Source organism: Grampus griseus (genome assembly GCF_964374135.1).
Source record: "Grampus griseus genome assembly, chromosome: 7".
NCBI lineage: Eukaryota > Metazoa > Chordata > Mammalia > Artiodactyla > Delphinidae > Grampus > Grampus griseus.
Window position 1 is genome coordinate 88,379,541 of NC_139001.1, and position 18,611 is coordinate 88,398,151.

At 35.8% G+C, this 18,611-nt stretch overlaps 1 protein-coding gene across 1 annotated transcript in view; it reads left to right on the forward strand.

Annotated features, from left to right (window-relative positions):
* LRP1B (LDL receptor related protein 1B) overlaps positions 1–18,611 on the forward strand; it is a gene marked incomplete at its 3' end in the record, with an annotated part of 1,802,496 nt that overhangs the window by 1,034,793 nt on the left and 749,092 nt on the right. The window contains exons 12-14 of the mRNA XM_082657914.1: positions 8,916–9,096; positions 15,912–16,131; positions 18,033–18,222. Of these exons, the coding sequence (XP_082514040.1) occupies positions 8,916–9,096; positions 15,912–16,131; positions 18,033–18,222 (591 nt within the window). The remainder of the gene's footprint in view (positions 1–8,915; positions 9,097–15,911; positions 16,132–18,032; positions 18,223–18,611) is intronic.

The following is an 18,611-nucleotide window of genomic DNA, read 5'->3' on the forward strand; positions in this document are numbered from 1 at the left end:
ATACTCCCTCAAAATTGTTAGAAAATATAGTATTAATATCACTATTTTAACTATCTCCCTTTTTCCTACAGATTATGCTACAGTTAACCTTTGACATCTTCTTTATATTGCAAATAATGCATTTCTAAAACCAGTCATCATTTATTTGATTATATTTTTAAAATTTAATTTTGAACTACTTTTATTTAGTTTGGTGGAAAAATTGCAAAATAGTACAGAGAGGTTTTGATATCCCTCAAATATATCCCACAGTTTTTCCTAATAGTAACATCTTACAGAACAATACCACAATTATCAAAACCAGAAAATTAATGTTGATACAGTTACCACTAAAGATCTTAATCAAATTTCACCGGTTTTTCCATCATGAATTTAGTAGTTATATTTTCTCAGTCTCATGTATTCTGTAACAGCATCTCAGTTTTTCCTTATATTTTATTTTAATATTTAACTTCCCTTATATACACGTTTGTTGAATCTCTACATTGTCAGCCATCTAATATATTTTGGTAAGAAATTAAAGCTACAGTTTATTGAGAATAATAATTTTGATTGGAAGGTTGTTAAAGCATCCTTCACTTCAGTAATCTTGTTCATCTCCACTCCCCCTCTTTACATCCTACTTTTTCCTTCTAATAAATCATCGCTTATGTTAACTTTCTTTGACTTTTGCTTCTGTTTATAATTTTTCTTTGTACAATGCTAGAGATCAAACTTTAAAGTAGATAGGCACACTGGAACATGAGTCATATTTCCAGACTTAGTGTATTGACTACTCACTAAAAATGGGTCCTTGTGAATCACTTTACTTTCCAGGGCTTTTTTCATGATTTGTAGAATCTAGACGGAATTTATGATCCTTTAGCTTCCTTTTACCTCTAAAATACTGACTTTAGAACTGGATCCCTGCTTAGTTTTATTATTACATTTTCCTCTGATTTGCTGCTTCAGTTTTGCAAAACTACCTGTGGACCAAAGAAGGGTGTGACTGTACGCATTTTCTTAGATACTTATATGAAGTTTTTGTGAGATAAATTACTATTAAGGACTTGACTTCCTTTATCACATTTACCTATTATCCACACATGAAATTTGCCTATCATTTTCCCTCTGGGTACTAATGAGGGTCTGAAACAAGTATACTTTTGATAATTTAGTATGTTAAGCTAAGCTCCAGGAGGATGGTCAGATGAGTTGACACATTTGTTCTTTGTCATGGTAATTATAAATGTAATGAAGATGTATAGCCTCTGACTTTTAAATTCAACTTGAAATTTAATTATCACTATCTTTCACTAAACGTGATGCCTAAGCAAAGCATGTGCTACCTTGTTTTCTTTCCAAATTTCAGTAAAAATTATCAATTGAAGTGATACACCTATTTGAATGTTTAAATGACAAGTGCAAAAATATGAAACATATTAGAAAATATAGCTAACAAAAGTCATTTTTATGAAATTAAATTGTTCAAGTGACTTCTAATAGAGTTGCCTTTTCATCTAGTGTGAAAGAGATGGAGTAATTTAGTATTAGTGCAATAAGTTTCAAAGCATTCTTTTTTTGTTATAAATTTATTTATTTTTGGCTGCGTTGGGTCTTTGTTGCTGTGTGCGGGCTTTCTCTAGTTGCAGCGAGCGTGGGGCTACTCTTCGTTGCGGTGCGCGGGCTTCTCATTGTGATGGCTTCTCTTGTTGCAGAGCATGGGCTCTAGGCACGTGGGGTTCAGTAGTTGTGGCTCGCGGGCTCAGTAGTTGTGGCTCATGGGCTCTAGAGCGCAGGCTCAGTAGTTGTGGCGCACCGGCTTAGTTGCTCCGCGGCATGTGGGATCTTCCCGGACCAGGGCTCAAACCCGTGTCCCCTGCATTGGCAGGTGGATTCTTAACCACTGTGCCACCAGGGAAGTCCATTTTCAAAGTATTTTATTTTTATAAATTATAACCTACTTCATAGGACTGAAAGGAATGTTCAAGAATATCTGTGATACTTTGCGTTCAGAAGCTGAAGTGATTTTTGCTCTGTTCTCTTGCTGAGTAGGCCGAATTGGGTAGTAAAAGGGCATGAACGGAAATTCCTTTCTCTCTCCCTGTTCACAATGAAGACTCATATTTTGCATTCTTTATGAGATGGTTAGTCAGGTATGGCCACAACATGAGACGGTGGAGAGGGTTCAGAAGAACCAAGTTTGTTATATTTACAGGTCCCAGAAACAGAAGGCACAGCACACCACAGAGGACCACATAGGAGACACACCAGGGTGGTCACAGGGCAAAAGACAGAAAGGAAGGGAAACCAGTAGGCCACAGGCTTTACTGGAGTTTCTGTGCCAATTTCTGTGGCAGGGAAAGATAAGCAATTTAGGATTGTCTAGTTTGAATAATTCCATTGGGATTTAAACAATAAATCTGGTCACTGTTGGTGTGGTACCTGGCCCTGGGATGATTAGACAGAAGAATATTGCCTCCTGCAGAGACCAGGTAGAGGAGGTATGGCTCTGGAGTGGTTAGGTTGCATCTCAAAGGCAAGTTCTTGGCTGTGCCCTTTGCTGTCTTTAGTAATTGGCTATCTCCAGGAGAGGTAGTCTCCCCCCAGCTAGAAAGGCTTTTTAAAGATTTCAAAACATCATAATATGCAGAAAATAAAAACATTAAAAATATTTACAATACAACTGGGATATTATCTAGAAATTTGTCGTGGAATATTGTAAAATGAGCTATGTACTCATTCCATAACTGTGGGGACTTTCATAAATTGGAAGCTAATCTGGCTTGCATGGTATATATGTTGCAGTGTTTCATCTGGAAACAATGAATGTGAAGAGTGCCCTTCTGCCCAGAGCATTCAGCAGAATCATTTCTGGACTGCAGGCATGGCAGTGGTGTATTAGTCAGGGTTCTCTGGAGAAGCAGAACCAATAGGATGTGTACATAAAGAAAGAGAAACAGAGCTATATATTTAAATAATTACCTCACATGATTGTGGAGAATAGCAAGTCCAAAATCTATGGGGTAGAGTGACAGGCTGTAGACCCAGGGAAAAGTTGATGATATTGCAGCTCGAATCCAAAGACAGTGTAGAAGCCAAATTCCCTCTTCCTTAGGGGATCTCAGTCTACTTTCTCGTAAAGCTTTCAACTCATTGGATGAGATCAACCCACATTATGGAGAGTAATCTGCTCTACTCCAGTTGTACTGATTTAAATGTTAGTATCATCTAGTAATACCTTCACAGCAATATCTGAACTGATGTTTAACTGAATGTCTGTGTACCACAGCCTAGCTAAATTGACTCATAAAATTAGTTCATCACACATGGCTAGCTGAACAATATGCTTTAAGATGTGATAGTGTAAACAGAGAATTCCCATAAGGGCAATAGCCTGGAACCCAGAAATGTTTTTTATTTATGGTCATATTCATATACTTCTTACTCTATCTGTATTATTAAAGACATGAATTATGACTTTTTAGGATTTTTTTTCTCCATGGATCCCTCACATTTCTGCATGTCTTAGAGTGAGGCATTATTTGCCTTTTGTTCTGAGGTATCCTAACAAGGATGCTTGCATAGAAAAGAGACTTGGAAGAAGAGATGGACTATCATCAGGTGCAGATAAGCAGGCCTGCTTATTGCCCATTAGAAAATATTTGGGTTTTCTAAATTTGGAATTCTTTTCCTGCAATGCAATCAACTGTGTGCGAAGGCATCCATATGGGCCCATCCCAGCTGTTCCCAGGGGACTTTGGACTAAAGGGATACCAATCTGCTGATGGCCATGCTGCTTGCTGCGCCATAAGTAATAAAGACTTCTCTATCTGTCCTACAAGTTTTGTGTCATCCGCCGTCATCCATGAAGCAGTACCAGGCTAACTTCTTAGCTTGAAAGTAGGGTAAAATCTCAGTTCTTAACAGTTCTTGAAATGTTTCATTTTACTCATCACTTTAGATTACTGTATTGGTAACTATGACGCATACTGTGGCACTCTCTCTTTTCTTACATATGTTCATCACTGCATCAGAGATGACATATCCGAATGTCCTAGAGAGACCACCAGTAGCACCCTCTCCCCAAAGTGAAACAGAAAACACGCTTTTGATAATAGAAGGAAACCACTATATTTTAATATATTCTGTTCATCTGAAAAACAAGACCCTTATATGCACTTTATATATCTCTTTGACGAAAACAGCAAAGTATTTTGTTCTCATTGAGAGTAACTTGTGTATTCACCCTCTCCGACCTAATAAATGAACTGAGGAAGGACTTGGAATGAAAATGAGGATGACCATCAACCTCAGCTAGCCATTGGGGACAGATGATGTAGAACACCTTAGTCTGGCCAAGTACTCCTGTAACCTTATGAGATAGAAAATTCAGCAGGCAACTTTACTGCCACACTGTTAATTAAAAGAACTTCGATCACACATGTCAGATACATTGCCTCAGGCCTTATTGAAATGCACAAAGAGAATTTGAATTACTTGAACTATAGGAATATGAGGCAGGAGAGTTGTCCAAGCACTGACTCTGAGGCAAGGTAAGGCATCCCTGGCCCTGAACATATCTACATGCATAGGGCATTCCCAGTCATTTAAGGCATGTGGTCATACTCTGAACTGATGCAAACACTTTTGGAATACTTCATTCCAACTCAGAAAAATAATGTTCGTACTAAGGATAGAAGAAATTGGATAGAAGAACTTGGATACATTGGAAAAATAGAGGCACTGTGTTTTTATAATGGCAATTATGGGGTGTAATTTCCAGTTAATTCCTTATGATGTTAATCAAATTCTGTTGTAAAGCATCAAGACATGCATTAATCTGGAGATCTGGTTTATGCACCTTAAGGAAACTAAGGCCACTGCTCACATCCTTGGCCATTTAACTTTTTTTTTTTTTAATCTTGGACCCATTTTTAAAAGTTGAAGTTCCTATTTTAAATATAAAAACTTTAATCCTCTTCTGTTTCACAAATGTATAATATCTAAAAATCAGATCTGTAATGATGTTTTCATTTTAGAAATATGTTTTCCAACCTGTTTCAAATGCTTGTTTTATCTAATCCTAGATATTAAATTACTTTAAATAGCTTTCTGTTTTATTTATTTTAAATCCACATAATTATTCTTTTTAATTTACATAAATTTTATTATCTCTTATTCATCCACATTTCATTAATGGTAGGTATCACTTGTAGGAAATAACAATGCTACCATCAAGAATTTTTCACTTCAGTTAAAAAATCTAGCTTTGATGAGATGTTTTTCTAGAGCACTATTTATATATTCTGTCCATTTATAAAAGTTATTCTTCATGTACTAGAACAATGTTTACAAAGAAAAAGTAATGGAAATTTTAATTGAGTCAAAATAATATGTTAACCTTAAGTATTCACAGAATAAATGAAAAAGTCTGTTTTTAATCTGAATTATATGGATAAATGTCTCATTTTTTCACTTAAAAAGGAACATATAGACATAATCTTAATCTAAAAAGATTATAGGAAACCATTATTTACTGGAATTATTCTCCTTTTTTGTTTTGAAAAGTACAAGCATGTTGAGTTCTTGCCTCTCGATTAATGAAAATGGGTATTTAGTGAAACGTAAGGGAGATTTTTACCAGATTAAAAAAAAAATCATACTCTTTGCTTTCGTTATGTAAAAATAATGATGATGATGTAATGAATATTGATTTTAGAATGTAGAATACTTCAACTCTACCCAAAGGTATCAAAGCAATCTACTTTAACAAACAACTTTCTTGCATTTGATCAGTCATGTGTTTCCTTGAGCTAGTGATTAGTATCTCTGTAGTTACCTATGTTTGTTTGGAAGTTCAGTGCCATAAACCTTCATATGATCACCTAGTTGAAGGGTTTTGGTCATAGAGATCCTAATAGTCAATCTCAGGGAGGCCCCATCCAAACCCTGTTGAGTGAAAAATTAAGTGTACGTAAACCAATGCTCTATATGTCTTAGTGTTTCATCTAAGTCATAAGTTAAAGGAAGATGTCAAATGATATAGAGCCAGAGTATTTTCCTTACCAATGTATATTTGTTGAGAAAGGGATTCATTGATTCTTCAGGCTTTGTCCTACAAGTATAAAAGAGGAAGTTTCTCCATGTCTGGTTAAAGATAGCCTAAAAAAATTCCCAAGTTGCACATAAGACTCATTTTTGAGTTTTTGTTTTTGTTTCCTTTTTAATTTTCATTCATCCACATCCTTTCCAGAACAGAAAAACAAAACAAAGCGCGTGCACACACACACACACACACACACACACACACACACAAATAATATTAAAAAACATTCTAGGCTCATTGATTCATTGCTGTCTCAATAGATAGGTAGCTAAAGAGAAGATTATAATAATAATGATACTATTAGTAATAATATTCATAGCAACATTTATGTAGTATTTATTATGTGCCAAACATTATTTTTAAGAGTTTTATATATTCATTTAATCCTCAAAACAATCCTATGAGTTAAACAGCATCATTACATCAGTCTTAAAGATCAGGTGTAACTCGCTCAGGGTTACAGAGCCTAGGAAGTGTGGTTCTAGAACTTGTGATCCTAATCACTACTTCATGCTATTCAAACATTTCATTTTTCAAAGACAAAACAAATGAACCAATTAGAGACAGGATCCTCCCAAGTTCTGCTTTTTAGAATTCCATTCCATCCCACTCTATTTATTCACAACTGACTCTGCATATCGTATTTCTAATTAACTTTGGCCACCAGTTAAAATGTAAGGAAATATTAATGAAAAATTCCTTTAAAAGAGAAAAATGTAAGGTTTATTCCTATCAAAAGAGCCAGGATTTATATATGTATGTATGTATACATATTATTTTTAATTCTGATGAATTTATAAAAACTAACATGTTGAGAATTTACAATATTACAGGCAGTATGCTAAGTATTTTACATGCAGTAGCTAATTTACCTCTTGTTTACTTATCCTACAGTGTATTATTGTCAGTGTATTATTATTATATAATACAGTGTATTATTGCTATTATTGTCATCCCTTTTTTTTTTTTTTTTTTTTTTTTTTTTTTGCGGTACGCGGGCCTCTCACTGTTGTGGCCTCTCCCGTCGCGGAGCACAGGCTCCGGACGCGCAGGCTCAGCGGCCATGGCTCACGGGCCTAGCCGCTCCGCGGCATGTGGGATCTTCCCGGACCGGGGCACGAACCCGCGTCCCCTGCATCGGCAGGTGGACTCTCAAACACTGCGCCACCAGGGAAGCCCCTTTCATCACTTTTTAAATGGAGAAATTAAGGATCAGAGTGACTGAGTTACTTACCCAAGTGTCAGAAAAAAATTTCAATCAAATAATACTACAACTGCTTCATATGAAAAAGAAAAAAGTATTAAGTCAGATGTGAAAAGGGAATGTTTTAGAAATGAGAAGGTTATTGAGGAAGAAAGTTTCTATGCTGGGTTAGATTTCAGATGTAATACAACTTTTGAAAACCAACAACAAGACAAAAACCAGCCACAGACTATGATAAATAGAAAAGAGTAAATAGCTACTCTTTTTCCATTATGCCAAGGCAGGAAAGTGCTCAGTAAAATTAAGTGTCAATAAAGCAAAGAAAAAAATGAAACTTTTTTCTAAGCATAGGCACAATTAACCTGTGAAAATTACTCATACTGGTTGGTAATGAAGCAGATAGCTTAGTGAAATTGAGAACATATCTGATTCACTATAATCAGATTTTCAGTTAGATCAAATCACACACTATATTAGTCATCCTGAGTTAGGGCACATGCTGATTAACAGAAAGGGTCACAAAAGAAAATTTTATTTTTTCCAAGGCCAGAGGGCCATGATTAAAGAAAATGATAATAGTCAATGTTTATGACATCTGCGTATGAGGGAAGATGTCATGTAGATTTCCCAGTAGTGTGTGAATGCTCATCTCTGTCTCTGATGTACTACTACCTGTTGTTGTGTCCAGTAAGTGCCAGTTCTCTACCTCACACCCAGGAGGAAAAGAGACGAAGGCTATCCTGGTTTTGAAAGAAGAGAAGTTCACAGTAATTTCTCGTGCAATAGAGGGGTAGAATTATATTTAGGATGTTGTGTACAGTTTGGAGGATGGTTTACCGGATGGCAAAAAGTGAGGAAAAGACTCACCATAGGAACAGTGCAGTTATAAAGATCTCTACATTGGGGATCCTCTGACTTGGATTTTATCGCTATTCTACCACTGCTTATGTGGTAATAAACTATAAGCCTTCATTCTTAAGTGTTAGAGTTTCCCTTTCTGTAAAGAGTTGAATTAGGGGAGCTCATATGATTTTATATTTGAATTATAACTGCCTGTATCTTAGAGGAGCCTGTAATAGCATCCTTTGTAAAGTAAGTCTAGAATATACAGAAATATTTTAGTGTTTCTTTGAGATTCACTGTTCATGCAGTTCCATGATAAAAGCCTAGTCTGGGCTTTCAAAGGTGTGCTTCTGCTGGACCTGTTCAACTCTTGGCAAAAGGGCCTTCATATTATTTTGGTTATTCAGATTACATATTACATGTTTGAACATGCTTACTTTCTGAATGTATTACTAGATCATGTTATTTGATTTTTCTTTTGAACAATCTATGAGACTACTTTTACTCTGAGAACTTATCTTTTACCCTTTCGTTTTCTCATCACTTATATTTTCCTGTTTTTCTGCAGATCACTGTTTCAAATAAAATATCTCAGGAGAGGGCCTGGCATTCAAAACAAAATTGAAAAATATTCTATGGAATCATATTTGCAAAAATCACACTATAAAGAGTTTATAGATCAGAATGTATTCCTTTTAAAATTATACTTTTTATTAAGTAGAAGGTAAGTAGTGGACACTAATGAAAAATTTCTTTCTTTCTTGTTTTTGCTTCTTGCAGATCTGGATAATGTGGAGGGCATTGCTGTGGACTGGATTGGAAATAACCTTTACTGGACAAATGATGGCCATAGGAAGACCATTAACGTGGCTAGGCTGGAAAAGGCTTCTCAGAGTCGGAAGACTCTCTTAGAGGGAGAAATGTCCCATCCCAGAGGGATTGTGGTGGATCCTGTTAATGGGTATGCAATATTTGATCAGCTTTATATAAGGAAAATTATATTAGATAAATTCGGTTTTTACATATTTAGTATTAGTAAGTTTTATTTAAATCCACATGTGCATTCACACATGAATGGCCTCACTGGGAAAAGTTGCTCATTTAATGATTATCTCTCCTAGAGAATGTGCTAAAAAAACATGTCAAGATACATTGAACTGAAATAAACAGATTATTTGTATAGAGAATATATTTACTTGGTTTATTCAGACATGCACCATAATTCTCCATTTTAGACAGCCTGACACCAAGATAAATAATCAATTCAACCAGCAAATCAATCAATTTAATTTTTTAAATTAAAGGCTATTGAAGTTTAAAGTATTCAAAAAATAGCAAGTTTCCATTTTTTGTACATTTACTGTGGGCCAGGCATTTTGTTAAATAGATTACCACGATCTATGTTGTGATTCTGCACAATAATACTTTGAATTAGTTGCTGTTCTCATTCTTGTTTTACAAAGAAGAAATTTGTAATGGACCTGCAAAAGACCATTTGATTATTAAGAGACTGGATAGATATTTAAATCCAAGCAACTTGCCTCCAAGACTTTACTCAGAGCCACTATACTCCACTACTTTTTTTTTTTAACATCTTTATTGGAGTATAATTGCTTTACAATGGGTGTGTCAGTTTCTGCTTTATAACAAAGTGAATCAGTTATACATATACATATATCCCCATATCTCCTCCCTCTTGCGTCTCCCTCTCTCCCACACTCCCTACCCCACCCCTCTAGGTGGTCACAAAGCACCGAACTGATCTCCCTGTGCTATGCGGCTGCTCACCACTAGCTATCTATTTTATGTTAGGTAGTGTATATATGTCCATGCCACTCTCCACTACTTTTTATTAGTCTAGGTTGGTAACTCTGTATTTTTGGACATAACCATAGTTTCCATATAGTGACATCATTTTATAGTATGTGTTACTTGTTTCAGGATGGATTATTTTGTGCAATTTTTGAGAATATGTTTTCCTTTGATTTTTATTCATAGCTATTACCTGAACACAAGCAACAATGTGCATATAGAAATATTAAAGAAATGTGAAAATTCCTAATAGAATCTCAGAATTAAATGAGTGGATTGCATTTTCTACATGTACAGTTGTTGTATGTGGTTTTTATCCCCTCCGTGGCTTATATTTCACTGTTTCAAAATGGTACCACAAAATTAATATTTTTATACCTTACTATTGCATACAAAAAAAATACTTAATTGAATAAGAAGCACATGACTCCCTTATAAACTGAGATCACCAGATTGCAGTTCCTAAAATTGTTTGTATTGAGAATAGCTCCAAATACAATCGGTGCTTCTTTCCAGGCTGACCTAATCAGTGGATGAACTCATTGCATGTTTTTTGTAAGGCATAATTATAAAGTAATTTTAGTGATTTTATGTGTGGATTCTTTAAATTTCTATTTTATTCCTGGACTTCTAAAGCAAGTCATCTATTTGACCTTTAAACCAAGGCAATCTTAATGTTTAGAGAAAATATTTATTCCATGCTGTCTAAACCTCCTTGAAGCAAGATGTTTCAAATATATCTTAAAGCAACATCTTCCTTCTCAGTATTCTGTTAGAGGAAAATATTTTCCGATGGAGTCAAAGGGTCTTTGAGGTGCTTGGGGAGATGACATAAATGTGCAGGTCATAGAATTAGATGATTTGGAAGAAAATTTAGGGGCCACTAGACCCATCTCTCTCTTCAAATTCAGGAATCCACTTCAACACTTCCCTAAGAGGCAGGCATCCAATTTAGATTTGAAACCCATAGTATCTACATAGTTCAAAGTATCTGGAGACAAATCTGATTGATATGACATTTTTTCTTTTCAGTAAGGCAGTAAGTGCATCCCTATAGTACGTATCTCCCAACTAATCCTATATTTGCCTCTGATGTTGCAAAGAATGGCTCTTCTACTTCTTCCATCAGACAGATTTTTAAATATTATAGAATACTGCTATTATGCACCAACCTGAAAAAAAAAACTCATATGTGTATGTATATATGTGGATATGTGTGTGTGGGTATATGTATATACACATGTGTATATATGTATATATACACATATTTTCCCCTAACAATATACAATGCCCAGAGCTCTGATTATGTATACAGTGGTTAACAAAGCAGGCATAGCCTTTACCCTCATGAAGCATCTTGTGTCATCTGAAAAGTAGGGAATGGGCAGATGCCTCAATGAATAAGTACCAAATGAACAATGAATGTAATTTCTAGAGACCAAAGTGATGGAGTCAAACAAACAGGTTGATGTGAAGGTGACTAACAGAAACCTATTTAAATAGGCTTGCAGAAAGGCCTCTTTAAGGGGGCATCATTTAAGCTGAGACTTAATTGTAAAGAAGGAACCAGCCATGGAGAGTGAGGAAAAGAGTTCAGATAAAGAAAATGGAACAACTGAAATCTTAAGTTGGGCAAAAGCTTTACTGTCAGAGGAACTGAAATGAAGATGGACTGGATTATAGATGGCAAATGGGAAAGTGACTGAGGATGCAGTTGGAAAGGAAAGCAGGGCCTTGCCCACTACCATGAGAGATATGTACTTTGTCTTCAGTGTAAATGTAAAATAGAGAATTGATATAGTCAGATTTATATTAAACAACAACAACAACAACTAATCTTACTATCCTGTAGAGAATGGATTGGAAGACAGTAGAAGTAGAAATGGAACCATGTGAATTTAATTGTCCAAATAATCATTTGACGCTAATATAAGTTTTTGAAAAGTGAAGAAGAAAGTTTAGTTTGGAAAACTCCATTTAAAATAGGATAATATAACTTTAATCAAAACATTTTTGTAAAAACCTGGTTCATTTACATTTTTCTACCATAATACCTTTTTGCAGCTGTACACAGGAGAGCATCACAGATTTTCTCTGCCATAATAGCCTATTAACAAAAAGTACTCTTCAGAGGTATGGTTTTATCAAAAGCGTCATAACCAATTATAGAAATCAGTAAAGGGATAATTTTTCATCTATTTATTAAAATATATTGTTGAGTGACTACCATATAGATCAGTAGAAATCAGTAAGACAGTGATTGTATTCAAGGAGTTTATAATCTGGTGTGCTTGGTGTACACACACACACACACACACCCCCAATACACACACACACACACCACACTCACACTTTACCTATAAAATAAAATAGAATGAAATACATGGTCTTCGGGAATTCACTGAGGTTTTTAATTCAGAATTGAACTTTAGAGGATGGATAGATTTCCAAATGAATAGGGTCCCAGGGGACCCTATTGGGATGTGCAGTCATAAGGTTAGTCACTGTACTCTGAAGGGACAGTATGAGTAATTGTTAGAGGAAGCTAATGGCAGTTTTGAGGTGGGATGAGTTCATTAAGGCTAGAGCAGGGGACATTCTAAGGAACATAGCAGGAGGTGAGACTAAAAATATATAGAAATCTTCAATGTTGTAAGTAAAAGTTTTGACTTATTTTGCTGACATCAGAGTAATTGGAAGGTTTTGAGGATAAAAATCACATTTTTCAATTCATGATTTAGGAAGATAAGTGAAAGCCATATGATAGCTCTATGAAAGACAGTCCGTTGGGAGTTCTCTTTGAAAAGTGATGAAAGACAGACTGTAGCATTTGTAATAGCAACAGAAAAGTGGGAACTGAGACAACAGACAGGAAAGAATAGGATTGGCAGGCCTCAAAAATTGTTGAAATGGGGCTTCCCTGGTGGCGCAGTGGTTGAGAGTCCGCCTGCCGATGCAGGGGACGCGGGTTCGTGCCCCGGTCTGGGAAGATCCCACATGCCGCGGAGCGGCTGGTCCCGTGAACCATGGCCGCTGAGCCTGCGCGTCCGGAGCCTGTGCTCCGAGCGGGAGAGGCCATAACAGTGAGAGGCCCGCGTACTGCAAAAAAAAAAAAAAAAAAAAAAATGTTGAAATGGGGGTAAACCTGGAGGAGGAATCAATTATGATGGACTATTCCTCAAGGTGATAGCTACAGATGAACTCCCTCCTTTGCAATCATTTCAAATCTCATAATTTACATCAATAACTTAGAAACCTACAGCTCCAGTTCTGATTTCTCAAAACATTATCTCCAAGAAAAGATGAGTCCAAAGCTAAGTGCGTATTTCCCTCCAAACAGGATTTTCTATATCCCTCTCTCAATTAAAAGTACCACATTCTCTAGTTAACAGCTAGATATTATGTCATCAACTCAATCAAGTTTTTTAAAAGTTATTTCACTTCCATGGCAGAAAATCTTAAGGATTTAAAAATTTCTGGGATTGACCCGCCAGATAATACAGTTTAATTTGGGGGCATGATTAATATCAACAAAGCCAAGCTTAGTGCTACAGAGTACAAATATGAACGATAAATATTCCCTGCCCTTAATTATTTGAATTTTTAATTGGAATTATCAGACATGCAACACCATCAAATTCAATACATGGCATAAATGCAATAAATTCTCTAAAATAACTAACAACTATCACTAGGAAACAAAAGAATGAGCTAATTTTGACAGAAAAGCTAGGGGCTGACTTCATTGAGAAATTGTATTTGAACAGGGCTTGAAAAATAGAGGTACAATTTTTTTTTGTCATAGTAAAAGACCAGCTTAACCTAATTTTTATTTGATGAATACCCCAGCTCCCACCTACAAAAATATTTATGTTTTCTCCTGCTTATTTTATAGGTTGCATTTCCTATTTTGTATGTTTATAAATCATCATATTTGATAATAATTATAAGGCTCCACAATATATTGATAACTTTTAATCAGCTGAGTAGATGATCACATATCTGGTCTCCATCAGATTGGCATCACTTATTTAAAATTTGTTTTTCTTATATTTTGTTTGACTAAAAATAGTCTCAGGTAGTGGATTGGATTACAAACAATTCTGTCTTCAAATAACAACACAATATAAAATATGTTTAGAATATCCAGAATTATCTCCTTTGTGTGTGTGTTTGCATGGACATATATGTGTGATTCGGGTTAGAGAGTCACAGAAAAAAAGTGTTACTATTATCAAGAGGAAAAGCTGGAGGGAAAGATAATTTCAATTTAACAAGTTATAAATTAGCCAGCAATACAACTGCATTGATTAACTGTATTTAAGATTTCAGAAACGGTATCAAGAGAGATGAAAAAGTTATTTCTCTTTACATAGCTGATTTATATAATTGAAGTAGTTTTGCCTAACTAGCACAGTTTTAGAGCAAATGGAATGAATCTTCTGTTTATTCTTAATTTGTCCCAGTAATAAACCGACTTGAAGAACAGGCATGATACAAGATAAGCATAGTACCATGTTTATTTCTAGGATTAGAATGTATTTGGACTTATTAAAATTCACCAATCTAAATATACTTCCTCAAGTCTAAAAAGGCATATCAACATAATTGTAAACTTTTAAGAGAGTTTAAAAAGAGCTTAATTGGCATGAAAGAATGGCTGGTGTGTCACCTCCTCAGCTGTCCCAAATCTGCCTGTTTAGATCCCAGTAGGATTTTTTTTTTTTTTTTTTTTTTTTTTTTTGCGGTACGCGGGCCTCCCACTGCTGTGGCCTCTCCCGTTGCGGAGCACAGGCTCCGGACGTGCAGGCTCAGCGGCCATGGCTCACTTGCCTAGCCGCTCCGCGGCATGTGGGATCCTCCCGGATCGGGGCACGAACCCGTGTCCCCTGCATCGGCAGGTGGACCCTCAACCACTGTGCCACCAGGGAAGCCCCAGATCACAGTAGGATTTTTAGTCATGGATACAGATTTGTCCCAAATTACCTCAGAAATTCTTTAGGGTCCATAGCAGAGGGGAGGCAGAGGATCTAATAAAGTAACTTCCAGGGTTAGCAGCTTAGAAAACTTTGAAGCTTTGTAAAGTCATATATGAGGTGACTGAATTAAAGCCTACACTTTAATTAGTAACTCAGGAACTTTCACATGACCCTAAGACAACACATGTGGAGGGTTTTAACCTTATTCATGAGGCAGTTGGAACGTTAGCTCAAGGCCCCTTCTTCCACTGTTACAGCTTACACAAAAGATTTGTTTTTAAAGGCAGATGCTTTTGTTTGAGACAGAAATTAAAGCTCAAAATCTCAAGGTCAGTCAACCTACTGTTATTAAACTTATGTGCAGCTGAATCATCTTCTGCGGGTTTTAGGGTAATAATAAGCAGCAATAAAGCATAGATAATTTGCATCAGGAAGACAAATTAGACCTGGCCAAACAAACCCAGTATGACTGTGCCCTTTATAACAGAGAAAATCCAACTGCCTGCCTTTAAAAAAATAAATAACTCATATGAGATTAAATAAAGTCTGGAGTAGATCATTAACTGTGCTCTCATTCCCTTGCCAGTTCATCTGCTTTTTAAACACATAATTGATTATATGTTTTATCAAACGGACATTTAAAAATAGTCAGTCATGCCTCGAGAATCATTTCCCAAACTTTTGGTACCAACACCAAAGAAAATCAGGATTTGGCACTTGCTGTTAGGTTAATTAATAAACGAGGCCAGTTAGTGCCATTGTGGTGGTCGTGCGTTTTCTGAAATGTGTCTAATTGGCTCCCCTGAACAAATCTCACCTTCCCTGAGTACTTCGCAGCTGCCTCCTCCGGGCAGATCAGCATTTAGGTAGGAGAACAAATCAGAATGTAACTACATTTTATGGAGGCGCCAAATCTGAGGAAGTGTCTGTCTATATGGTGGCTGGTTGAAATGACACGCGTGCGCTCTTGTTTTTAATGTCTTAGTTGGATGTATTGGACAGACTGGGAGGAAGATGAAATAGATGACAGCGTGGGAAGGATTGAGAAGGCCTGGATGGATGGCTTCAGTCGGCAGATTTTTGTGACTTCAAAGATGCTGTGGCCAAACGGCTTAACTCTGGACTTTCACACCCACACATTATACTGGTGTGATGCCTATTATGATCATATTGAAAAAGTGTTTTTGAATGGAACTCACAGGAAGGTAAAAGACAAATACTGCTGTTTTAACCCACAGGCTTCTGTCACAGAGCCTTGTTGTGTTGTGTTAAAAATACTTTCAAGTTTATTTTTACCCCTCTGAGGTGGCTGCCAGTAGTCTCTGTGGGGTGGCTGAAGGGGGCTGAGCATTAAGCAGTGCAGCTGGTACTTGGCTCCGGGAGACCAGGCCCAGCTCACTGTGGCATGCCAGAATTTGTGGGACTTTTCAGAGAAGCTCTCAGCATATCAGAGCTGTTTGAAAATGCAGTTTTTCTACATTATTGATGTTTGCTAGGACCAAGCACCCCAGCTCGGTTCAAATATCTTCAATATTTGCACCTGAAATGTAACCTATGTATTATGACAAAGTAATTAGAATTCATTTATTCAAATAAAGAACTTCATGACATTGGAACTAAAACACAAGAGTGGGTTGAACTTCAAGCCTATGGGTGTGAATAAATATCAACATCTTCTTACCTCTTTTGGTAGAATCGTTGCAAGATGATTTTGCAGTTCTTCAGTGAGATCGAGGATGAAGTTGACTGTGTTGGCAAAATATCGCCTCTGTACTCTGTCTTATAATCACCTAAGCACATATAACATTATGAACTGGCTTTGACTGTTTAGTTAAATGATATTTAGAAAAATGGAATATTAGAAGTTACCAAAATGTTTCCTTTGACAATACACTTTCTTCTTTTTTGGAAAGGAAGATTGCACAATTGGCCAAGCCCATTTATTAAGTATTCTCTTTGAGAAATATAATGTACTAATCAGTTAAGACCATTTCAGTCATTGGTTAACTCTAAGAGTACTTTAAATGTCTTTCCCCAAATAAATAAAATTGATTTACTTTTAACCTAATGTCACATACTTAAGAGGTGTTAAAAAATATTTATGATCCCTTTGAAGATGTTGATATGTACACAATATACATAGCACTTTATTAGCCAGCATATTTTAGCCTACATGGAAGTGAGCAAAGAAAAATAATAAACTGTCTCAATTATTCAACATATGAAAATTTGGTATGAAGAGTTCAGATAAAAGGAGCAAAATTTCAGTTTTTAACCCTATATTATTTGGATAACTTGCTCAATCCTCTCATATTAGATGAATTGAGTCCAAAAGGCTATTTCATATTGTATACAGTATCATTTTATAAATTGTGAAAAACGAAAAAGTATTATTATTATGGGGTATGATTCCTATTCTCTTCTACAGCCTTACGTGCAAAACAGAACTTATCACAGGATTGCTCCACTGTGTAGTTTAAACAACCACAAAATACACGGGAATGTAAAGAATATATCAAGACAAGCGGAATTAAAATTAGCCAGGAGTCTTGTATATCTGTTTACTACCAATAAATGTTTCTATGTTCAAAGTTAAAATTTTACCTTCCTCCCTATCATCGCCTAGATTTCTTCAGTTTGCATTAATCCAACTGAATAGAGGGATTCCTTCCACTCCCAGTGTTGTTAGACCATGCTGTATCCCTTGGCTGTTGGATGAGCAAACTGCAATATACATAATGCCACTAATTACTCAGATCAGTTTCTGTGCCAGAATATGATACCGGAATATCATAAAGAAAAGAGATAGGGAAGAGTGTCAGGCAAGGTCATTTTAATGTTTGCATTTCTTGACCATATATATAATGCCATGTATGAGAGAATTGAAATGGATGAAATGTAAATGGTCTCCTTCAAATAACATGTCCTAAAAACAAAAAAATATGCTCACATTGTGAAATCCATTTTTCAAATACACTGAAAGAAACTGTAAGTTATTAGTTAGATCATTATCTGTTCTACTTATTTGAATATCAGCTTCTCTAAATATTTGGTTATGTTTCTAAAGGTCAGGTCTGATTTTTCACAATGTGTTTATATTTTACAGATTGTTTACAGTGGGAAAGAGTTGAACCATCCTTTTGGACTGTCGCATCATGGGAATTATGTGTTCTGGACTGATTATATGAATGGTTCCATTTTTCAACTAGATTTGATAACGAATGAGGTGACATTACTGAGGCGTGAAAGACCACCCCTGTTTGGACTTCAGATTTATGATCCTCAAAAGCAACAAGGTATTAAAAACCAGATAAAATTGCTTCTGAGTTTCACATATAATAATATTTCAAGAGGTTGCATAAAGACTTTATTTTGACAGTGTTGCTGAAGTTTTCTGATAAAAGGTGTCTAGTCACTCCAAAGTCACTCAAATCTTAGACTTTGTTACCATAAAAATTTATTATTTATTGTTCAAAATATCCTGAGTGAGTAACTCTGGGAATTCTATTTAAGTGACGTTCAAGGTTTTCTCCAAATACTTCCTTTTTCATGTCATCTTCACTGAAAAAGGCTGTCATTTGAAGTAAAAAATCCTCAGTGTTTTCAAAGAGTCAGTATTGTGAGCAGTGGAAAAACTTTCAGTGTGGAAGGAACATTATGGGAAAATGTTAAAAAATACATTATA